The following is a 25793-nucleotide window of genomic DNA, read 5'->3' as shown; positions in this document are numbered from 1 at the left end:
AAGTATAGGGAGTAGGTAGGTAGGTAGGTAGGTAGGTAAGTAGATAGATAGATAGATAGATAGATAGATAGATAGATAGATAAATGTAGATATAGATACATAGATTGGGTAGTCTAAGTGGTAGACTATGGTAGATGTTCTTTCTGCTGAATTGTCCCTATTTGGAGGGAAGTCCCAAGATCAGGAGAAGTAAGATTCTACCTCACTGCAGAAGGCAAGGTGGAACAGATAATCCCTTTCCCTACCTCTTGGGAGACAGAGTGTGAGCACATGCCCTAAATATAGCCAAGCCATTGGTCAGATGCATATATTTGACCCTTTGGGAACGAAGCAAAGGACAGTGAGAGATTATTTTCGGCACTTAAGAGGACTCAAAAGTCCATGACACAGCTGCAGTGTCTCATCGTAAAGTCCAGTATTGTATCTAGACATGATAGTGTCAGCAGAGATATATATACAACAAACTGTAAGTTGAAACCTTGGCTATCCTTACCTCCCTCAGTTCCTGTATAAGCCTAGACCTCAGCCTGCCTAACAATCCTTTTAATTCCTCAGTATCCTTCCAATAAATTCCTCCCCTGATTAAAGATGACTTCTGCATTCAAGAACACCAACTACTACAGAGGCATAAATGCCCTTTAGGCATAAATGCCCTTTAGGATACTTACTCCATTAGAGACAGAAAACAATTCACTGCCCACATACAACTATATACTACTTCTTGCAAGACTGGAAGTTAACTGCTATGGAAGACTGGCTCAATGCCAAAATGCTTACTTCTTCCATCAAATGAAGCTATAGATATTAGACCATTTTTTACCTAAAAAAAAATGTGATGCAGTTTAATCTATTATTTCTGGGTTGTGTTAAAAGGCATAGTAATATCTATTTCTCTCTACCTGGCTGTTCCTGGCTAATTTTAAAAGGTTATCTTCTAAATCCTTAATTTGCCTAATATTTTTTAAATGCTTAAGTTTTAAAATTCTACTAATAATACCACAAATCTTTTTTTTTTTTAAGATTTAATTGGGGAAGGGGAACAGGACTTTATTGGGGAACAGTGTGTACTTCCAGGTCTTTTTCCAAGTCAAGTTTTTGTCCTTTCAATCTTAGTTGTGGAGGGCGCAGCTCAGCTCCAGGTCGAGTTGTCATTGTTAGTTGCACCAACCCTTGCGGGAGTCGAACAGGCAACTTTGTGGTTGAGAGGATGCACTCCAACCAACTGAGCCATCTGTGAGCTCAGCGGCAGCTCAGCTCAAGGTGCCGTGTTCAATCTTAGTTGCAGGGGGAGCAGCCCACCATCCATTGGGGGAGTCGAGGAATCGAACTGGCAACTTTGTGGTTGAGAGCCCACTGGCCCATGTGGGAATCCTACCGGCAGCCTTTGGAGTTAGGAGCATGGAGCTCTAACCGCCTGAGCCACCGGGCCGGCCCACCACAAATCTTTTTATGCAGCACTGGTTGAGCCTTACAGAATATCGACCTCAAAGTCTATAAATAATAGAGAAGTCTGGGGGAAAATGGATATATTAAGAATGAATGAATTAAAATCACAGAAGTTTGTAACCAGAAGGACCAACTCATTTGAGTCACGTTTAATGCCAATATGCATCCTGTTTGTCTGAAACTCCTCCTGTTAAATGTATTTCACATCATTCTTAAAGTCATTAAGGAAAGCATCCAGTTTTTTGGGTAACTGATTATAGTTACCAACACCCAGAAACTTGTTTTGAGAGGACTTTTTCTTCTTTGTATTTACCTATATTATACCTGTTACATTTCCTTTTATATTTACAGATTTCAAAGGTAGTTCCTCATATATATAATACATATACATATATATGTATTATATACATACACACAGACATATGCACACACTCTTTATATACTTAAAGTTAATTACTAATTCAGCCCTCAGCATTTCTCTTTATACCCAACCACCCTAAATTCCTTTACTATTTCCTGGAGTCTATACTCCAGTCCTTTTCTCAGTACAATTCTTTAAACCCAGTTCACATGACAACTCTTCCAAACTGCAGAACTTAGTATATATCCTAAAAGCAGATGCAATGTGAGAAAGAAGAGACCGATTTTGGGGGTAAGGGAAAATATGCCCCTGGAGAAGAAAATTAAAAAGGAATCGATGATATGGAGTATAGAGTGGGAACTTCTAGAAGCAGTCAAATACTTACCCAACCATTCTTAATACAAGTGCAAAGCTAGAAGAAATACATTGTGGAAAATTAGACAAGACAGGTTTGTTTTTGTGTTTATTTTTTTAACCTATCACCAATATCCTCTAAGAGGATCCAATAACAAATAATTATATTTTGTTGTACAACAACAGTGCTTAAATTGCCTCAGCACTTGCTGAAGTGTTGCTAAACGAACAAAGGATTTTTACCTGAATGGCACTTCTTCCTGCGGAACGTCCACATAGTAACGGATAAAAAATCTCTCAGAATCTTCTCGCTCACCATCAGTAACAACACTGCCATTCAGTTTGGAAACTGATGGCAATCTGTAAGCAAATACCAAAATAAAGACGTTTTAAGATATTAAAAATATTTGGCTTTAGACATAAAATTACTGGTTTGAGGTCCATTCTCATTCTCTTAAAAGGACACATTTGATGTAGCTCTGCTTGTGTACAACTACTGACATAAACTAAAATGGTGTAAAATAAAAGGACCAAAAATACCTAGTTTCATTTTTGAATGTGACACTGACCTTTTATAATCACAACTCACTTTTCAAAATATGATTGTAGGCAGCACTGCATTGTCCAACTTAAATATAATGCAAGCCAAATTCTCTAGTAGCCATGTTTTAAAAAAGTAAAAATACAACAGATGTAATTAATTTCAATCGTACATGTTATTTAACCCAACATATGCAGGGCATAATCATTTCAACCTGTAATCAATGCTAAAAAATAACTGCGATACTTCACATTCTCTTTTCCATATAAAGTGTTCGAAATCCAATGTATATTTTGTACTTCAATTCAGACTAGCCATACTTCAAGCACTCAAAAGTCACACATGGCTAATGGTACCATACTGGACAGCATAACTCTGTAATCAGTACAATTCGGTTATATACTTCAAGAATTAATTTATTATATTTACAAAATAATTAGTAAATAAAATACAAGGCCCATTACAAGACATTCATTTTAGAAGAAAAATATGCCAAAACTTATCTGTTCAGTGAGATATTAATGAGTATGTTAATAACTGGAAAGCAGTAAAGTGTTTGTTGGTCACAGAAATATTAATACCGTTTAACTAACCACACTTCTTTAGGAAACTTAACGGCTACTGTTCCCCTTTCAAAACTACTATGTATAGTACACAAAGAACAAGTCAAAGTTCCATGGCCCTTTGCACGTTAGCCGAGTATTATTGCTGTTAAAAGCACATACAAATATAAATACTCATCGGTCATTTCAGTAGTCTGTGGGAGTCTGAGACACGAAAGGCAGGGAAGTCAGGAAGAGGATAACAACATAGTAGTCACATTTAAGTCAGTCTATGCAATAAGAACAAAACACAGATGTTGTTCTCTTAAGTTTTACATTAATGAAAAAGCCTGATTTTCAGGTATTTACCCTTTAAATGACCACGATGTTAACAGAGAAAATAAGGACAACTAAAATATAACCGGTTTCCTATTGTACCTACTTTTTCTTCATGACCCAAAACAGAACTTCAGATATTATAAATATCAAGAAGTATAAACATAGACTACATTTGTGAGGGAATTTTTCAGTGGTCTTGGCAAGCCAAAAACATTTCACATTTTTCTCATTATATTGCATTCCTTTCCTTCCAGGATTCAGAGCTACAAAAGCAGCGCCTTCAAGCAGTCTGTTCAGAAGATGGATCAATTTGCAGTGTGCACTCCCCCCCAAATAGTGCATTATTCCTTTAATGAAACAACATGGCCCCTGAGAAAAAAAAAAAAAGAAAAGCAGAATAATCAGGACAACAGACCTGGCTATTACCAATTTCCTTCGCTCCTCGGTGGTATATGGCTGCAGAAGAGGAATTCCTAATAATCTCACTTCTTCAAGTTTGGGAAATGAATTTAGTTTGTCAATGTCTTCCCAGGATTGCAAACCTAATTTGAGAAATATATTGCTTAAGTAAGTCCAGAAAACCATACAAATAAGAAGATAAACATAGCAAGAAAAATTACTTCAATTAATAATATCTCAAATGCTAAAATGATAGTACACTAGTTAGAGATCCTGAGTTTTTATTTTTACTTTTCTTTTTATTCAAGGAAAGAATGAAATACAGTTCCATACCATAAAAACATCCCGATAGCCTCCCCTATTTGTATGATCCTAGAGGTCAAGACAGAGACCTTTATTCTCCAATATCCACTCATCTACTAATTCTCCACCCAAATGTCTTATAAAGGCAATCACTGGTGGTTTCAATGAGCAGGACATGTGTCATGAAAAAAATGATGTGATAAACTCTTTCATCAAATACAGACTAAGAATATAACTGTTGATCAGAGTTGACATTGTCAGACTCAAATTTTTACCTACCAAATTCTAAAAAGGGCAAGGTCAATAGGACCAGAAACTAAATATCTCTCTTTCATACTGTCCACATTTTGGGGGCAGGGAAAACAGATTCAAAATTTAAAACAAACACACAAAAACAAAAAACTTGAACCTTTGGGTAAGAACAACATGCAACAAACTAAGCTCATTTAGTCTTAAAACGAAACTCTTCCCATGGCTGTGAGCAAATCTGTCATCCAAGTCAATACCTGACACTAGTAGGAAATATATCCCTATAATAATGAAGCTGGTCAACTTTAGAACACGTTAAATCCATTTTACAGAACAACATAGCCCCTTCTTATTTCTATCCACCTTCAGCAATTTATGAGAGAAGCAATTTATGAGGACTCTGGTGCATAAACTATCCCAAGTTACAATCGTCCTCTTCCTTTCAGAAGGGCATTTCCATCTGGGATGAAGAACAGAGTTAGCTCAAGGGGTGTCGAGCTGTGAAATAAACAGCTTCCTCATGCAAAATACTATTTAACGTTTTCACTGTATTAACTGATTTCGAGTTTGTTCTCCAAAATGTGTCAAAAATCCACAGAAAATAATTACAGTATTTATACTTTAAGCAAATACAGATAAGGTGCTACAATTTATTAAAATAAATGATTAAATATTGAAATTCCCTATTGTTATTTATTCTTGAAAAACACAAAAATATAGAAAAATGTACATCTGCTCTCCTAAACTTCCTTTCTGGAACACTGAACTCCTGGGATAAAGTCAAACGCCGTAGTCAGCAGCATGGAAATATCATTCGACTATAGACGAATGTCACAGCGAAAATGTTAAAACTTAATTTCCCCCCTTATAACCTCTATGGCAAACTAAACCATTTGCTTTTTCAGTTATAGGTTAGTTATTTTTAGTTATGTAGTTATTTTAAGAAATAGGCTGAAAGATAATGTCAACAGAATGAGAAGAAAAGCCACAGACTAGTATATGTGCTAAAGACACCTCTGATAAAGGGTAGTCACACAAAATAAAGAACTCTTAGAACTCCACAATAAGAAAATGAACAACCGGGTTAAAAAATGGGCAAAAGACCTGAACAGATGCCTCACCAAAGAAGATACACAGATGGCAAGTAAACACATGAAAAGATATTCAACATCACATGTCATTAAGGAATTACAAATTAAAACAACAATGAAATACCACTATACACCTATTAGCATGGCCAAAATACAAAACACTGACAACACCAAATGCTGGCAAGGATGTGAAGCAACAGGAACTCTCATTGATTTCTGGTGGGAATGCAAAATGGTACAGCCACTTTGGAAGATAGTTTGGCAGTTTCTTACAAAACTAAACATACTCTTACCATATGATCCAGAAATTGCACTCCTTGGTATTCAACCAAATGAACTGAAAAATTATGTCTACACAAAAACCTGCACACAGAGGTTTACAGCAGCTTTATCAATAACTGCCAAAACTTGGAAGCAACCAAGATGTACTTTAGTATGTGAAAGGATAAACTGTGGTACATCCAAACAATGGAATATTATTCAGTGCTAAAAAGAAATAAGCTATCAAGACATGAAGGAAACTTAAATGCATATTATTAAGTGAAAGAAATGAGTCTTAAAAGGCTACATACTACGTGATTCCAACTCTGTAACATTCTGGAAAAGGCAAAACTATGGACACAGTAGAATCTCTTTGGTAGTACCCCTCCCCTTCTTTTAGTATACTGACGGAGGGAAGGTTACCCAAACTATCCTTAAACGTTAGGAACATTTCAGCTTCTACTTAACCATGTTTTGGTATGCTCAATGGTTTTGAGGACCTAAAGCAGTATTTTAACCTAGGAAGGGCCAAGAAACCTTGCTTGACACTTTGCATGATATCTTCTGCATTATTGGGGACTTTGCCCTGGCCAGATGAGTCCAGATATTTGACCTCTGTCAGCCTATCTTGTGTGTCTGCAGGGAATGTATGTGCTCCTGGCACTATGGACAGTGGAACAGAATCAACTCCATGACATTACTCTGGTGGCAAAATGCAGTCTGGAGATACAGGACAAATCTGGGATCTACCATACCAGAGAAGGCCAGGATCTGCAGCTAAAGATAGGTAGTAACTACCAAAAGAGATCCAGTTGGAAAAACAAACAAACAAAAAACCCAACCAAAATAAAAAATTCAAACAACAAATGACAAATGGGGGGAAATATGTGCAACTCATATAGACAAAGGGTGAATTTTTCTAAAATAGAAAGAACACTTAGGAATCAAGAAAAGACTAACATTCTAAGAGAAACATGGGCAAAGGACATGAATAAATAGTACGTAGACAAAGAAATACATCTCTTTTAGCATGTGAAAATATGGTCAATTTCATAATAAGAAAACTGTCAATTGAAAGTACACTGAGGGGCAGCCGGATGGCTCAGTTGGTTAGAGTGTGAGCTCTCAACAAGGTTGCCAGTTCGATTCCCACACGGGCCAGTGGACTGTGCCCTCCACAACTAGATTGAAGACAACGAGCTACCACTGAGCTGCCAGAGGGGTGGCAGGATGGCTCAGTTGGTTAGAGCGTGAGCTCTAAACAACAAGGTTGCCGGTTCAATTTCCACATGGGATGGTGGGCTGTGCCCGCTACAACTAAAGACTGAAAGCAGCGACTGGACTTGGAGCTGAGCTACGCCCTCTACAACTAGACTGAAGGACAACGACTTGGAGCTGATGGGCCCTGGAAGGGCACACTGTTCCCCAATATTTCCCAACAACAACAAAAAAAAATTGGAAAAACTGCAATTACTTAAAAAAAAAAAAAAGTACATTGAGATCATTTCTCATGCAGACACACAAAAATTCAGATGCTGAACACACTGTGTTGAGCCTGTGAAGAAGGTTATTGATTGCAATATGCTTTGTAATAAAAGACTGAAAACAATCCATCTACAGGAGACTGATTTAATAAACATGAATATGTCTACTCAGTGAGATTCTTTCTCCGCAACTTAAAAAAGATGTTCTGATATGGCAATACCTGCAAAATATAGTTGAGAAAACATAAGATGCAAAGCACTGTGTTTAATATGCTATCTTTTTATGTAAGGAGGGAAAATAATAATTTTTATAGAAATATAAACTATCTGTATTAAAGTAACACAGGAAAGATATATAAGAACCAAGTTACCTACAAGAGGAAAATAGTGTGTAGATGGATATATAGATGGAATCACTTTTTAATGTATATTTTTCATATGGTTGGTTTTTGAACTATGTTGTTGTCTTATATAACAAAAAATACAAAAATTAAAACAACAACAACAAAAAACTATGGACAGTAAAAAGATCAGTGGTTACCAGGGATTGGGGAGGGAGGGAGGGATGAATAGGCAGAGTGCAAAGGATTGTTAGAGCAGTGAAATTAGTACGTATGATACTACAGTGGTATGTACCTGTCATTATAAATTTTCCAAACCCATAAAATGGACAACACGAAGCATGAACCCTAATGTAAGCTACGGACTTTGGGTGATAAGGAAGAATCAGCGTACGTTCAATTGTAACAAATGGATCACTTTGGTGCTGGGATGTTGATGGCAGGGGAGACTGTGGGGGGGCAGGGAGTATGTGGGAATTTTCTGTACTTTCTGCTCAATTTTGCCATAAATCTAAAACTTCTCTGAAAATAAAATTTATTAATTTCTAAAAATAGGCTAAAAATATTCACTCCTGTGATATACAGAATTAGATGTCAACAAACGGGTAATCAGTTATATATAAACACTAGAAAAGAAAAGTGAGCATTTTGGGATTCCCTAACAACCTAAATCCAGGCAAAATGGTCTAGTGTGTAATTCCTTATATTCTTTTTACTCTGCCTTTTACTATACAATTCATTAATTTAACTCCTTTAATATATAAAATATAAACAGCTAATATAATGCTATGTCTCTTGATTTATGAAAATGAATACCTTAAATTTAGCTAACAGGCATCTGCATGTCACTGTTGAAAATACATCCTATAAGAAGGCACAGCTATGACGAAAAGAAATATACTTTCACTGTATTTCACACATAAGCTAAGATCAATTTGCATGTAGATGAGAACAAGCCTGTACCTCACCTGACTTGTGGAGGCTGATGGATCGCAGATTAGGAAACAACCTGGCCAATGAATCCTCAGGCTCCTCAATAGCATTCAAATGATTGTTGGCCAAGACGAGTGTATCCAGTGAAGGAAACATAACTCCTAACTTTCGTATTTCAGTCCAGTCTTGGAGGTTATTGTCTGTTATATGTAGTAGCTTAAGAGAATGACAGCAAACAGAAGGACAAGACACTGTTTCATAGTCATTAAGGCACAGGAAGAGCTCCTCCAAACTGCAGAGAAAAAAAGGAAATATTTATTGTTTAAAGCAGTTAAGTTTCTACTTTGCACCTACGTATTTTCATTAATTCAAGAAATCAATAACTGCCTACTATGTGTAAGACTCTGCTGGCGTTGTAGAGAAAATATAAAGATGTCTTTCTGAAGCTTAAAATATAGCTGGGAAGAAAAACCCTAAACAGCAGAGAATGATATAACCCAGTACTAAATTAATTATGTGTAGTACTAACTGTTAAGTACAATAGTTCATATAAAAATGGAATTGAAACTGCAGTTGGAATAATCAGGAAAGGATGCATGGCCTTGAAGGAGGGGAAGACTTGCATAAGTTGAGAGGAAATAGAATAAAATTCCAGAAACAACATGAACAAATGTTTAGAAATAGAAATAACTACCATTTATTGAATTCCTACCCTGTGTCAGGCCTTGTGCCATGTGCTTTATAGGCTGGACTTCTACTTCTGCAAGGTAGATATAATTGTGCCCATTTTATAGACAAGAAAGCAGCTCAAAGAGGTTAATTTATCAAAGGTGATATGGTTAGTAAGTGGAACTAATATTTAAAAGCTTACTCTATGCCATGCTAGATGTTGCATGCTGTGAGGAAACCAATTTCATTATAGTGATAGTGAGAAACTAAGATGGAATAAGTGGGGTGAAACCAGGTTCTGAAAAGCTTTGATAATTTCCATATTTACACAAAGAAACTATAGCTTCATATATTTCTTTCAACTACTTCCTTTGAACCCTTATATGCATATTCAAAGATAGATACAAACAAACATAACAAAGCATTTCTAAACTGACAGAAGTAGAATTTCTTGATTATTGAAAAGAATACCAGGTCATTTTTCAATCAGGCCAGCTACGCAATTAATCATCTCGGTGTTAACATATTTTAGAGATACTGTGATTCCCCCCCACCCCCCGCCGCCAAAGAAAAGCACTGAGGCAAAATTCTGAAATCAGGTAATCAGAAGATTAAAATGGAGAAAGGTTGGGTTGATCTAGAAATGATAAGTGCTTCTCAGGGATATTTTCTGGCCAAAGGATGACGTATCCTGTGTCTTGGTGCTACTCAACACTGAACAAGTATTCCAATAAAAATGCTCCTAGATTACCCTCACACCCGCATTGTAATTGCTTCATTTTCATTTTTCTAACCTGTCTCCATTCAATCTGCAGTTCTAGTGTTTCTGAGATGGGAGATCAGCAGTAACTCTATGTACTAACACAGACGGCAACACAGCCCCCTCTCCATCATGCTCTCGGGCTTACTCTGGTAACTCCTGCAGTATCATGTGGACTGTCTCCCAGGAAGCTTTGCTGTTGTTGAGGACAAGTTTGCGAACCCCAGAGAAGGACCCAGCATATGTTCTTTCTAAAACCGACAAACTCAGAGGGTTGGAACTCAGGTTTAGAAACTCCAACTGGGGAACATTTGACACAATTTTACTGACCTAGGGAGAAAAAAAAGAAAAGCATATCAGGCAGTAATCAGAGCTTTTAAATAGCAATCATGCTCAAGAAAGACTGAGTGGGTCTCCAGGCAAAGGGCCATTCACATTAGGGAGTCCTATTTAGTGACAGTACCCACAGAGGGGCATAAGTAATTTCAACAAACCTTGGCAAATAACTTAATCTCTTTCTACAAAAGAGTATCATAAATGAAAAGCAATGGTACAAAAGAAAGATTTCCCACATTGCTTTTGGCAAGGTTTTTGATTCTGTTCTATACGATATTCTCTTTGATAAATGGAGAAAAGATAGTTTAGATGACATTTTAGGACACAAGTTTCCAAAGAGCTGAGACTGGGTCATGTAATCCTCTTTGAATATCTCTTCCTTCCAGTACAACATTAAAGCTAATTAAAGGTTTATTGAAGACCACAAAGTAACAATTCAGTGTTCAAAATTGACTACACAGTCACAATCAGAAAAGTTTCAGCTTGGCTCAAAGATGTACTAAACTTTAAAATATTTTGACTGAAAAATAGCAAAGCATCCATAACTATATAATGAAAGAGAAAATATCATCAATTTAATGATTTCACTAGCAAACTGGTAGACAAAAAAATTTTTAAAAAGGAAACTGAGCATTACTGACCTTAACTACTGGGGTGCCAAAAAAACGTATACAAGTGGACACTTTGGTCAAGCAGTAGTTTGCTGTAATCAGAAGTGTCTGGATACTGATGGTAACCACTTTGAACACCTTTTGGAATTGCAGAAATCAAATGTGACTTGTATTCATCTTCTGTTATCAGTATATATTAAGTATTACAATTTTAATAGTTTTCCTTTTTTAAAATGTGTATATATATGTATATACATATATACACACATATATATATATATACATATATATATATATATATATATATTTGGCACCCTCTGTATTTGCTCTGCATAGTACTAGTGTCTTTGATACAGCTTATTTCACTACATTCTCAAAACAACGTGCAAGATGACAAATACTATTTTCATTATAATAAATGAAGAAACTGAATCTCAGAGATGCTAAATAATTTAACTAAGGTCTCCGGGTCACAAAAGCCAAATCTAGTATTTAAAAAGCAGAGCCACTGTTCTTTCCAATATACAGTAGTCCCCTTTACTCGCAGTTTTGCTTTCCACGGTTTCAGTTACCCGCAGTCAAATATTAAATGGAAAATTCCAGAAATAAACAAGTCATATGTTTTGTTTATTTTAATTTTTTTATACTGGGGAACAGTGTGTTTCTCTAGGGCCCATCAACTCCAAGTCACTGTCCTTCAACCTAGTTGTGGAGGGCACAGCTCAGCTCCAAGTCCAGTCACCGTTTTCAATCTTTAGTTGCACGGGGCACAGTACACCATACCATGAGGGAATTGAACCGGCAACCTTGCTGAGAGCTTGTGCTCTAACCAACTGAGCCATCCGGCCACCCCTCCGGCAGCTCAGTGGCAGCTCGTTGTCTTCAATCAAGTTGTGGAGGGCACAGGTCACTGGCCCATGTGGGCATCAAACTGGCAACCTTGTTGTTCAGAGCTTGTGCTCTAACCAACTGAGCCATCCAGCCACCCCCAAGTCACGTTTTAATGGTGCAGTTTTTGCGCACCATTGTGAGTGATGAAATCTCGCGTTGTCTTACTTACTCTTTCCCACTCAGGACATGAATTGTCCCTTTGTCCAGCATCCATGCTGTATATACACCTCTCCCCATCCATTAGTCACTTGGTAGCCATCTTGGTTGTCAGACCAAATGCTGTGCTATCATCACAGTGCTTGTGTTCAAGTAACCGTCTTTTACTTAATGATGCACAAGAGCCAAAAGCACAAGAGCAATGATGCTGGCAATTTGGGTATGCCAAAGAGAAGTCGTAAGTGTATGTACAAGAAAAAACATAGTAATTACAGGGTTTGGTACTATCAGTGGTTTCAGACATCCACTGGGGGTCTTGGAATTTATCCCCCATGGATAAGCGTGGACCACTGTACCAAAATTAGTAAATTATAAATATAACTAGAAACATATGAAGAATCAGACTTAAAGTAGTATGCAATAAAGGCTAGAAGCCCAGTAAACGTATTAAGCATCAGCCAGACAACGTGGTAACTAAAAGTTATGAGAAAAGGAGTACAACAGAATATTTAGCATTGGTTTTAGAGTCAGAAAGCCTGGATTCAAACCAGGTTCCAATACTTCCTAGCTGTGTGATTTGACAAGTTTGTTAGCCTTTCCAAATCTGTTTCCTCATTTGTAAAATGGAGAAAATAGTACCCATCTACCTCACAGGATTGTTGGTAGAATTAAATGAGATACATATGCAAAGCACTTAAAATAGTCATTGGTACATCTTTTAGAAACTTGTTTCCTTACCTATTCCCCAACAGAATGTAAATTCTATGAAAGCATGGATAGTACTTACCTAGTTCACTACTGCATAGTGGGCACTTAATGTTTGTTGAGTAAATTAATAGCACAAAATCATTCAATAAATGTAACTATTACTAATATGGTAAGTATAGCATGAACCAATATCTCAACCCTGGCTATATGTCATATCATATTTGCTTTTATTTAAATATGTCACAGTTAAAATCATTGGCAGAATTTCAGGATCCCAGGATCCACCTTAAGCTATTAAACCAGAAGCTTCACAAGTGGGACAAGCTTCATAGGTGGGACTTGGATACCTGTTTCTTTTCAGAGCTCCACAGGTAATGTCAAAAAGGTATCCAGTGTTGATACCTATGGGTACGAAGAAAAAGTAATGTGTACTTCACATCAGATTTACTGTGTACTGTACAGTTCAGGAGCTCTAAAATCGGTGAGAAGTAGATTCATTCTAAGAAGGTTCAGAGATGTCAGAGGGAATGTTCCTCACATATATTATTTCATCTGTCTTACACACTAAACCTTTGAAGTGCTGCCATTTTTATCTTCATTTTACAAATGAAGAAATGAGCTATTACAAATAAAACATTCTCCTGCTTGATCTCTTTTGTAACCAAGCGTTTGTGTGATATATGGCTAGGATGTGGAGTTAGATGTGGCCACAACACAACTAAATAGTCCACACAGGGACCAATTCCCTACTGCATTCTACCACCTGAATACTAATGATATGAAGCACTTCCATAGAGAACATGATGACCAGCTATGCTCATCTGTTTTAAGGGCAAAAAAAGATGAAGAAGAATTGTGCTTTAACTACAGCTGAAGAATAACTGTTAATTATAGCGCGGCCCCAGTTAAATAAAACATAAACCCTTTGCTAACTATCCCTCCTTATTTATTTTTGAGGAAAATACTCAAGAAATGGATAATTTAAGGGTTTTGGAAGCAATTTCTGGGAGAATTCCCAAGGCTAACAGGTGTTGATATAATCTTCTTAATAGTCTGCATCTACATTACTGTCCGGTGAGAATAAAGATTTAGAATAATGACTCATTCACCTCAGAATATCCTAAAAAGATAAAATTGGACCATAGTCTAATTCAAGCTGGAAAAAAATAACATATGTTAGAAATAAATATTTTCTTTAAAAGGCTAAAATTATTAAGTATTTTAAGGTAACCTTAATGATAAGATTCTGGAAAATATAATACTCATTACACAGGTAAATTTACTTAGCATAGAAAAAGGTCCTAATAACAAAGATTGACAAACATTCGGTGAGTTTCTAGGGCAGTATATTGACTTTTCTTTTTGAATTCTAAAAATTAAAAATACTGCTCAAGCTGGAATGACTTGAGTATACTCATGTGTAGAAACATGGAGATGAACTTAGATCTCCTTTTAAGTCTCCAGAATTCTATGATTTAATAGGGGCCCTCCACTCTGGCTTCTAAAAAGGAAGAAACTACAGTTTTAAGAAAAATGGGGAAAGCATTGTAAGACAACAATCTGTAATTTATACCCAAGCTATTCTCACCTCACCTGAGTAGCTGATTCAACTGCTTGGTTTAATTTCTTTTATAAAATGGTTTTGATAAGAAAGGGAGAAAAAAGGAGATACCTTGGGAAAGATCAGACAAAAATCTATTTAGCCAACAATTCAAGTCAAAAGCTAAAAAAAAAAGCATCCAAATCTTTGCTTCCCCCCTAAATATTACACTTCTTACTCATATTTACATTAGTCTCTGGACATACATCAGCCAGTAGTTTAAACCACAAAAGAAGTTTCTCATAGTATTAGTGATCATGCAAAACACTAAAAGAACAAATGATATTATTCTATTCCATACTGCTATATCAAATACTGGCTGAATAAATCTTAGCTAATGGCAAGGACAAATGATCTTTTTGGTAATCAGATATAAGGGTTGCAATGGGGTTGAAATGTAATGTCTTAAAACTGTAATCTATGAGGCATTTGTAGCCTAGCAAAGCGTTTAATCAATCCTAAAAATCAATATTCTTTGGTTGTCAGTATTTCTCCCATCTCTCTGTGTTTTGATATATATTCTGGAAGATTGGGATCAACTATAGTTAAGGCTAATAAAGACAAAATATAAAGGAATGATGAAAACAAAAATAAATTGGCAAATGGAAACCTGAAGGGTAGCAGTAACAAATGTTTACACTCGAAAACTGCCTGAAAACAGACTATACGAGTAGAGCACATAAAGGAATATACAAACTGAGCACAGCAGAAATAAACATGTGACCCTCTGCCTATGTAAGTCAATATGGCCTGGAAAATATTTAATGTAGACCTTTGTCTAAGCAGAGAAAAGGCTAAATTACCTACTGTTAACTGTGTTCTGATCCATCCTGACATAAATCGTTCTTCTGAGGTAGCAACTCCATCACTGGTAAAGTGTTCCCACCAGTTAGCAAAAGCATATGTATGTGGTCAAAGCACAAAGCACAACACCTTTGTGAAATGTTACACTTCCAAAGAAACAAATGTAGGGGAATCAGCCTGTGAACATAGGAGTTGAAATGATTCAGAGGAATACTGGGTCTGACTTGTCACCCATGCAGGTCAAAAAATATCTCACCAGAGGTTCAGCAGTAGGACTGCTGAGGGAATCATGGAGATGGGAGTTCTTTCAGCATCTGTGCAGTATGGACAGAGCATGCATGTCAGTTAAGCATCTCAAAAGACAAAGAAGGAACAGATTGTAATTTGTTGAACAGTGAACTAAACTAGATGTTTAGACAAGTAAATCAATCAATAAATGCATGTATAAATAGAGATTGTTTCTTGGAATAGCCCAACGAATCTTTATATATTAACATGTCACACAGAAATCAAGTGACATGCATCTCAAAGAATTCTGATAAACATCTTAATAAAAATAGGAAATATAATTGGGAGTATAAGTTACCGGGTTAAACATGACAATGAAATAAATCAATAAATATAAGAAAAGCTGAAGAAAACTAGGTTAACAAAACAAGGTTTAAGATTTTTCTTAAAGAAGGAAGTTGTGTAGCATTTAACATCTACAGAATGCCTTAATGATTATTTTATCAGCAGCCCTATCCTGTAAATGAGCAAAATGAAGCATTAAAATTAAGTTAATTTCTTAACATCACAGGAAAAGCTGGAGCAAGTGGTCTTCATCAATCCTTAAGATACAACCATTTATTCATAATGCGTTCGACAAACCTTGAGCGCCTAGCATTCTGGGTGCTGATGACAAAAAAGACAAAAATCTCTCCTTTTGAATAAACTCATGGTTTATCCAGTAAGACAACTGTCAAGTAAGCAAGTGATTGCACTACATTGTGATAAATCCTTTCACAGCAGCGTTATACAAGTGCTGGGATCATCTGACTCTGCCTGAGTGAGAGCCAGGGAAAGCTTCACAGAGGAACGGGCCAAGTCTTGAAAGAGACATAGGAAGTGGCTGAGTAAGCAGACAAGAGGTGAAAGAGAGCAATAGATTGAGAATGAATAAAAGCAAGTAAGCTTTTCATGTCAAGAGTTTATCGTGAGCTGCAAGAAAAAGTATGTGGCTAAAGATGGAGATAAAGCTCTAGAAATAGCAAAGGGCCATATGATAGAGGACTACGCATAGAGAGCTCAGACCTTAGTTTCTAGATAGTGAAACGCCGACTAAAGGATTTCAGAGTGTCATGATCATATGTCATTTATTAACAGGAGTCTTGAAGTATTGTAGAGGATAGCTTAGAGGAAGCAGAATAAAACCAAAGCAGGAAAACCCATTAGCAAACTTTTCCAATAGTCCAAGCAAGAAGTAAGAGCCTAAATTAAGGCAGGAGAACAAATGAAGCAGGAAAAACTATTTTTTCCTTATTCTTAAGGATAGCTTCTATTCAGGTAATGTTATAATCAGATAGGTTATATTATATATATTAATAAGAAAGACTATTGTAATATTTTTATTTATGTACTTGGTCTAGTGTTACTCTGAGGTCAAGACATCAGTTATGTCAAACCACCAAAGAGACTTAATAAGTTCTAAATATTTGGAATAAATTTCAGTCACAAGAATATTTTTATTCGAATATATGGTGATGGAAGGAGAACTGACTCTGGGTGATGAACACACAATGGGATTTATAGATGATGTAATACAGAATTGTACACCTGAAATCTATGTAATTTTACTAACAATTGTCACCCCAATAAATTTAATTTAAAAAAAAAAGAAAAAAGAATATTTTTATAATCTTAGTATATCAACCTCAAGCAAGTTTTATGTCAAATTATAGTAATAAATGTTGAAGCAGTAGTAGAGAATAAGCATTGGATGTATAAATTGGTGAAACAGTAGAAAATTTAACGCATTATTGGCAGTCTACACCTCTGTAGTCTTATTAAGCTCTTGATGCCTGGAATAAAGTTCCTCAGTGCTTTTTACATTAATCAATAACAAATTAGCAATAACAAAGTTAACTGAAAATCACCATAGGAACAGTTGAAGCAGTCAGTTATTTATCTTGAGACATACAGAAAACAAGAATCTCAAGTGAGAACCAGAATTCAGCAGACTTACTATAATTAATACAATGGTTATTGTTATATTTCACCAAAATGCAGCCATACAGAAACTTTACCTCATGCCAGTCTTCGAGTTTGTTGTCAGAAAGATCGAGTTCCGACACATGAGCACAGAAAGCAGCAATTTCTTTTTCGTCTCCAGCACAGGTTATTCCACAGCTGTTCAACACCAGTACGCTTGGGAGGTTGAGGCGATCTGAATCACAGGGTAAACAAAACACTTTCTAGGTCAGCCTAATTCTTGTCTACACACGTTTAGCCCCCAGTAATCAAATCAAATTGTGTGAAATCACACAAGGACCTGGAAAACACAGGATATGATGGGAACCAAGCGTTCTGAATTCTAAGTGGAGCCAGCCAAATATGCACTAGGCAATAGTTTGGTTCAAAACTGAACCAGGAGATGAAATAAACCAGGAGGAGATGAGAAATACTGCACCAGTACCACGAAGAAAGTCCTGCAGACTTGGCCTCCAGGCAGGAATCTTTATCCCAACTACTGACAACAGAGCCACCACACAAGCCATTGTCATCTGAACACTACTAGATGGATGTGATTCACGTCTGGACTACCTGCTGTCTTCCTATTGGCCTTAATTCTTTCTTTTCTGAAATTTAGTTCAAAAGTATCATTCTAGATAGCTCTTTTATCTCTGTATGGTGTGTATTTTCACCTTTTGCTGCCTTCGAAAATTATTTCAAACCTTTAGATAGTCTGCTAAACCACTTCTGTTCTTCAAGTTTTTATCATTCAAGAACTCTTCCTTGCTTAAGTGGATACATTTAAATATTTATATCTCTTTCTTTCATACTTGTCCATCAATCATTCCTGTTTCATACTCATAGAATTTGTCTGTTACAAAAATTAAACTTTAAAAAAAATAAAATTGAAATGAAGGTGTTTCAGAGTCTTAAACTATTCAATGGATTTGATCAAACTGGGGTAGTCAAACTATTGCCTAATTAAAAAACATGTGTCAATCACATTGTATCTCTAATAAAAAGGATAAATATGAGAATTCAACCATTCTTTCCCTATTTGTTATAAAACAAGGACTCACAAAGGTAATAAGTTATTAGTGGAGGCCTCAAACTATATGATTTTTCAACTTACTACTTTTCAGTATCAAATTTCTCAAAATGGAAATGGATCCTGAAAAATAATGACCAAGTAAGTAGTCCATTTCTTTGTGCCATTGCAGAGTATATGGAGTGATAAGACAGTTGTATTATGATAAGTGATAAGATAGACATAACAAATGCACAGCAGCCTTTGGATATAGGAACTAAAACACTGTTCAATATTAATCTTCCATAATTACGAAAAACGAATTCTAAGAACTATTACTTACAATATTAAACTGAAATGCAAGCAGAAAACCCAACCTGCACATTTCTAGTTGTAGATCTTTGCTTGTATCATAATCCGTCTCCTAAAACGTCTTTACATTTTTTTTTTTTAATGAATGCATCTGGGTCTTGTCCTTTTATGATGATGATGATGATGATGATGATATTCTCCAAACTGTATTTCTGTCATTTCATTCTTAAAGCGTTAGTTCGAGTGTCATAGCTTTGAACTGTTTTCAGATCATGTAAATTAATTCTTTTAAACTTCTTCCCCAATCATTGTGCCATTCATTTGGCTCAACACAAACTACCTTGTATTATATCTTTGTAAATGTGAGTATCTTGTAATCCAATTAGGCTGTAAGCTTGTTGAGGGCACAGACCAGTCTTGTATTAGGTTGGTACAAAAGTAATTGCCGTTTTGGCAATTATTTTTAACCTTTTAAACCGCAATTAGTTTTGCACCAACCTAATAGTATCTTGCACCCTCCGAATTCCTTGAAAGAATATGTATTTGAAATATTATCATTCAATATTGTTCTTGCTCTACAAGTGCAACTAAAATGCCTTTTGGTCAATCTGGAGGAAAACAAGTCCTTTTAGGTTTTTCAAAAAACTGAAATCATAGCAAGGGAGAAAGACTATTTAACTCATAATTCAAAATAAAGGAAATTATTTGCAAAAAAGGCAACATTCTGATTTAATGTCCTAGGAAAGCTCCAGTAAATAAATGTTTTAAGTCCCACCTTTTTTACCTTTCATAGGAGAGCCCTGAGGTGTGGCTGGGACATGGACGCCCATCCCAGGACCACGGCGGTAAGGAAAGTTTTCAGGACTATATTTCTCACATAATACTTGCATAAAACTCCTTCCACTAGGTTGATCCATCTTCCTTTCCTAAAATTCTACAAGAAAGCAAGAAATCATCAAGATTATTTATTTACTGATACAAGAGATAGTTATTGAGAATCAATTATTTATAAGGAACTAGACTAGGGATTGCAAACATATAAGACATGGTCAACTGCCCCCAAGGATTTATACTATGGTGAGACTTTGTAACTTAAGAAAGCTACATATGTAGACTATGTAGACAAGTGACAGTTCAGCACATGATACTTACAATATAGATTTAAAGTACTACGAGATTTAGAAGAGGAGGCAATCATTTCCAACCAAGGATAACAAGAAGACTCTTGGCTGGTGCGTAAGGTTCATGTGGTAAGGAAAAGGAAAAAGGACTAAACAGGACGGTATGGACTAAAAATTAGACTAAAGAGTGTGAATGAATCCTTCCATATTTGTCCCTCGAAATCCATTCACATCTTCTTTCTTGGTCAAAGAATTTTTAACTGTACACATAGCTACTTTTATTTAGGAATGAGTACATGACTCAGTTCTAGTTGATGAAATAGAAATATTCTATGGTGGCTGCTAGAAATCATCCTTAAAAGAGAGTCCAGGTATTGCTCTTTGCCTGAGTTATTTATTACTGCTTTTGTTGCCCTTGTCCAAGAAGACATATATATAAAAAAAAATACTGCTAAGACCCGTATCAAAGAGTTCACTAGTTATATTTTCTTCTAGGAGGTTTATGGTTTCAAGTCTTACATTTAAGTCTCTAATCCATTTTGAGTTTATTTTTGTATATGGTGTAAGAAAGCGGTCTCGTTTCATTCTTTTGCATGTATCTGTCCAGTTTTCCCAATACCATTCATTGAAGAGACTGTCTTTTCCCCATTTTATGTTCTTATCTCTTTTGTCATAAATGAATTGACCATTTAGGTATGGGTTTATTTCTGGGCTCTCTATTCTGTTCCATTGATCTATGTGTCTGTTTTTGTGCCAGTACGAACCAGTACAAACACCTGTCCATTTATTGAACCAAAGTTTTATTTGTACAATTTACCAACATTTTAGACTATGGAATACATTTCATAATGAGTATATCACAAGTCACCCTGAGAATATAGGGCTGCTCTCTGTTAGGATCCTCATTTGTGAGCTTAAGGATAGCCTGTTTTAGCACAAGACAGTTTGTTCTTTCTATCCATGCAGAGTGACAAGTGTCTGCTTGTGTCCTCTATCCCAGCACTGACTGAGTCAAAACAACTGTGTGAGTCATCTAGGCCTTCAGGAACCTTCAGACTGAAAGGTTTTCTTTTAAATGTAAATTTATCACCTCCAACAGCAGACAATATAGAGCAGGTACAGTGGTACCTCGGTTTTCTAACGTAATCTGTTCCGGAAGACGGTTCAAGTTTTGAAATGTTCGAAAACAGCCGACAGCTAGGCCTCAGGACCTTGCACTCAGTGGAAGCTGCGTGACATGTTCAACTTCTGAGGCATATTCGAAAACCAAAGCATTTACTTCCGGTTTACGGCATTCGTAAAACAAAATGTTCGTCAACGGAGACGTTCGAAAACTGAGGTACCACTGTACTACCATTAGTGACAGCACCATAGCTCTTATCAAAGACTTGTCTCAAGTAAATGTGAACAGAATTTTTAGGAATGTTTAACAAAAAGTCAAAGTAGTTGACAACTGGCAGTTGAAAAGGAATAAAACGTGTGGTGAGGGTGCTGAACTGTCAGTGTCAAAATAATAGTAACGGAGTTTAAATAGCATCTTTTAATCTGAAGCTTCAGAACCACTTAGGTTCAGACCTATGCAATTCAAAGACAATAATCTTACACACAATTTATATGGAGACAAACTGAGGCATGGGACTATTAAAGATATATTCAAGTCAAAATAAGTCCCAGTAAGCAAGCAATCATGGGAACATAAAAACGTTATTCCTCATGGCCCCATGCTTTAACAACTCTTCCAAATAGTCTGGGGTTTTTTGTTTCGTTTTGTCCCCTGCCCCCCCCCGCCCCCCCCCCCCCGACTTAAAAGCAATGCCAGGCGCCTTCATTGGTCATTTTCTAGGATACTCTATTGGAATAGCTTTCCAGGAATGTAGTGTACACATTAATACATGGGTTTTGAATTAGAACATTAAGATTGCAAAATGGATCAGTAACATAAATCTACTCAAAATCTGCTGAGACAGTTTGAGGAGGAACAGTAGGTGGGAAAGGAAAATTGAAAACCAGATTGAAAAATGAGGAAATACAGGATGGAAAAAGATCTTTAACTGGAGCCTTTAAAAAGGTTTTTTGGGGGTGGGAGGGTAATCTATGACTTTCTGGAGAGAATGGCTGTTAAATTACATCTGACTACCTCTACGCTTGGCATAGTTTTAATGCATTTGCAAAAGTGTTCTGAATTGGTGCTGAAAGTCAGGGAGCCAGACATCTTGGGGTGATACTGCTTGGTTCCATTACCAAGTTTGGTGTGCTCCTGTGAAAATTTCAACTCCTTTGTGCCTCAAATCCTGACTGTAATATGCTCTTGTAAAGTGCTTGGAGAAAGTCAGGATAAAGCGCAAGCAAGTTGGAGGATAAGGCACTTGGTGCACTTTCGCCAAATAGATTACTAACAGGACAGAACACACAGTCACCTAAGTGCCCCAACTGCTATCAAGCAACTGACACTTTATGTTTCCAATCAAAGAGTCAGGTCAAAATTAGTATGAAACTCAACGCAACTGACAATAGACAATGTCTGACCATTAACAATGATATACAAAATATATCCCCATGCTGGTATACAAGATCAATATTTACTACACACACACACACACACACACTTTAAAGTAGAGTACCATATTTCATAAAGTATGAATACTACCAGCCTCACTCACAACGTACATACTACCCCACAGAGTCCCAAAGTACACATTTTAAATCTTATAAAAATAGTTTTATCTGCTTATATGAATATGCACAGACTACCTTTGAGACAGGTTAGCTAGCATGTCGCTAGGTAGACAGGGAGGTCCCTGGTGGAATAAACAAAGACAGCCATATCCTGAAACTCCAGGTTTTGAAATAACTCCTTCGCTCCAGGACATAATGTAACAAGGCCTGAGGTTAATCATAAAATTCCTTTTGGCCTGACAAATGGAGCAGATCTGACAGATAAGAGTGGGTTACTTTGCTAATTCCTTCAGGATGGGCAAGAAGGACAAACCTGGTAGACGAATTTCATTAGAAGGCGCCAGTTTCCTTCTTCAAACAGCTCCCTTCCCCAAACAGGCAAGGGAAGGTATAAAAGTAAGAGCTTTTGCCTCAGTCGCTGGGCACCCCCATTCGGGACCCCCTGCTACTCGGGAGCTCTGACCCTTTGCTTTCAATAAACTCTCCTCTTTTTAAAACTCTTTGCTTCTCCTGGGTCCGTGTTTCTTCTTCGGTCTCACGATCCCGGCACTCACTCACTCAGTCCCCTACATCACTTGGGGACTCACAGAGACATATTCTTCCTTCACCTTCAGGAGGATAAAATAGAAATTAATAAAATGAGTACCTGTGGTTGACTCCAGAGATAAATGAGGACTAGTGTGGAAAGGAGATTAGCTTTTCACAGTTCACCCATTTGAACCTCACCAGATGAATACCTCATCTTTTTTTTCATATATCATTTTTTCCAAATATAAAACATTTTTAAGTGACGTATCTGGGAATGATCTAATAATAATTTGCCAATGGTTTTTTCTTTCAGTTCCTCATTATCAATTATCTATGGAAAAAAATTCCAAATTGGACCATGAGGAATATATAATATTAATTTTAAGAGGAACTGGAGAGTGAGGAAGAAAAATAGATGGTGAAAAGGAAATAGCAATTTTTGCAAAACTTGGAAAGAAAAAGAAAGCAAAACAAAACACACCTAAGCTTCAGAATTAAACTACAAATAAAATGACAGGTGGGGTTGAGATGAAGGGGTAAGATGACAGACAGAGCCAGAATGTAGAGTTCTGTTAGTCTTTACCATGGCTTTAACCAAAGCAAAGCAAAAGCTCCACTCTGTGAAGTGTGTAGGATTGGAACAATACCCTCAGGCCTGCTTCACTGTCACTTCCTTTGCTAGCCAAATTAAATGTGCTAATAAAAGTTACCCAAATATTTCATCCCAATTAGCCAAACTGTATCCAAATTACTGTGACTCTGGAACCATAATGGCTCAGGCAGAGATGACAAAGGTATAGCCTAAGGATGCTTTGGGCTCTTCAGGCATCCCTGTCACCTCTTACCCTGGAAACCAACCAAGAAAAGAGGGGTGCTTCCTGCAGCAGGAAGCCTGCAGGATTCAAATTACTGGAATAGTAAATAGTTGGGAACTGATTTACAGCTCTGAAAAATAAACTGCAATAATTCAAAACATGCATTCATTTAGCATAAGGCTAAATCTCCAGGAAGAATTTTCATAGCATAAAAATGGAGAAAAGGGAAACACTCTCAAGTAGTTTAAAATTATTTTCAGTTATTTGGCATGGACCCATTTACACACAAATAACCAATCTTACCTATTCATCAGAGAAGGGCAGAAAAACCTACACTCTGCCAGTATTTTGCCAACAAATATTTGAAAACAAAACGTACGTCAAACACTTGGGATACAGTCTACAATTTCACCTTTAGGTTCCTTTGGTCAGATTGATATGGGAAAGCCCCCTCACTATAGAAATTTTAAGTCTTCTTTTCCCTAGTTTGTTAGCTCTTTAGACCCTGGCTTTGATTACTCTTCTAATCAGTTTCTGAATGACTAAAGATTGCTCCCAGCCTGAATCACAGAAAGTCTTTCACCCCTGCTTCAGATAACTACTTAAAAGCCTGTGACTTTCCAACATCCCTCAAGCCATTCTGGACCCCCCAGGCCAGTATACTTGTTGATTGTAATCCATGAAGCCTAATATTCTTTCCAACCCATTCTGGGCCCAGCTCCTGGACAACTGACACCACCTAAAGGACAGGTTGAATGGCCACAGGCTCTACAGAGCTAACGGATTTATTAATTAAAATCTATTTTCCCTCATTCGGGGGCCTTGGGGATACAGAGGATACCCCAGCAAGACTGCCAGTGGCAACCAAAGAAGGCAACACGGTCTTACAGGCGGTCTCACAGGCGGACCTCTAAACCCCTTCCTCTCATCTAAGATCAGATAAAGCGAGAGTGCCATGAATCCCCCAATAGGCACGACAGCTCTACACCCCTACCCAGCAGGAAGCAGATACAGAAGACCTTGCGACCCTCAACTTCCCACAGAGATTTTATGGGGATCATGTCTCTCAAGATAGGAATCAGGTCTCTGCATTCTTGCACAACCCACAGAATGTGACCGTACAAAAGACCTCCCCTTTCCGCCCAAAACTTCCCCTTTCATTGTAATTATCTACCCCTATGAGAAAACAAATGGGTACAAAAATCCCAACTAGATTAAATTGGTCACTCACGTCGTGCAGTAAAGGCCACAACAATCTTCATTTCACCTGGGCCTCATTATACCATCATTATAGTATCATGCATACGCCTGACTAAATTATAACAGACCAAATCCTGGGAAGGAGCATGCACAGTCTAAAAAGATGAGGTAATAGCTTCTTGTCAATCAAGTGGTCCCACGCCTGGGAAGGAACAGCCCATTCTAGAGAAAAAGGGATAAAAACTCCAAGTCCTGCCAGTCAGCCCTTTTTTTTTCTGGGGGGGGGGGGGGTTGAACCTTTTGTGCCTCTTCTTATGCTCGGCCCGCTCCAAACTCTTTGGTTTCACTACTTTATCTCGGTATCTCATTCAATTCTTTGCTCGAGATGCCAAGAACCTGGACACCGCGCCGAGGAGGGCCCACCCTCCGGTAACAAGATGACATTTCATGCTAGTCATTTTTTTCCTCCATTTAGGTGCCTGTGTCCTTTACAAGACAATCTGAGAATAAAAATCTCTTTACTACTTTTTTATAAAAAAATGGAGAGAGCAAATATAGTTAGTTCTGCTATGTCTTTTATGCACTTTATCAAGTGGTTCCAATTAGACTTTTCTGCCAATTCATGTATTCACAAAACATGTGTCCTCATAAAGCTTACAGTCTCATTTAGTTCTGTTCAACAAACACAAACCACACAGTGCATGTATGTCGAACACTGTGCTAA

At 37.0% G+C, this 25793-nt stretch overlaps 1 protein-coding gene across 3 annotated transcripts in view; it reads right to left on the bottom strand.

Moving 5' to 3' along the window:
* Nucleotides 1–25793, bottom strand: part of LOC109438846 (tubulin-specific chaperone cofactor E-like protein) — a 179170-nt gene that overhangs the window by 131448 nt on the left and 21929 nt on the right. For 2 of the 3 annotated variants that reach the window (XM_074321534.1, XM_074321532.1), the window contains exons 2-8: nucleotides 22840–23134; nucleotides 19514–19663; nucleotides 17465–17604; nucleotides 10222–10403; nucleotides 8680–8936; nucleotides 3999–4125; nucleotides 2405–2521 (exon numbers count right to left, since the gene is read on the bottom strand). In XM_074321534.1, the coding sequence (XP_074177635.1) occupies nucleotides 2405–2521; nucleotides 3999–4125; nucleotides 8680–8936; nucleotides 10222–10403; nucleotides 17465–17604; nucleotides 19514–19646 (956 nt within the window). In that variant the 5' untranslated portion in view covers nucleotides 19647–19663; nucleotides 22840–23134. The remainder of the gene's footprint in view (nucleotides 1–2404; nucleotides 2522–3998; nucleotides 4126–8679; nucleotides 8937–10221; nucleotides 10404–17464; nucleotides 17605–19513; nucleotides 19664–22839; nucleotides 23135–25793) is intronic. The other variant, XM_019718964.2, reaches the window with a different exon arrangement.

This window comes from Rhinolophus sinicus, linkage group LG16, assembly GCF_036562045.2.
Source record: "Rhinolophus sinicus isolate RSC01 linkage group LG16, ASM3656204v1, whole genome shotgun sequence".
NCBI lineage: Eukaryota > Metazoa > Chordata > Mammalia > Chiroptera > Rhinolophidae > Rhinolophus > Rhinolophus sinicus.
This window is presented reverse-complemented; position numbering and strand designations above follow the sequence as displayed.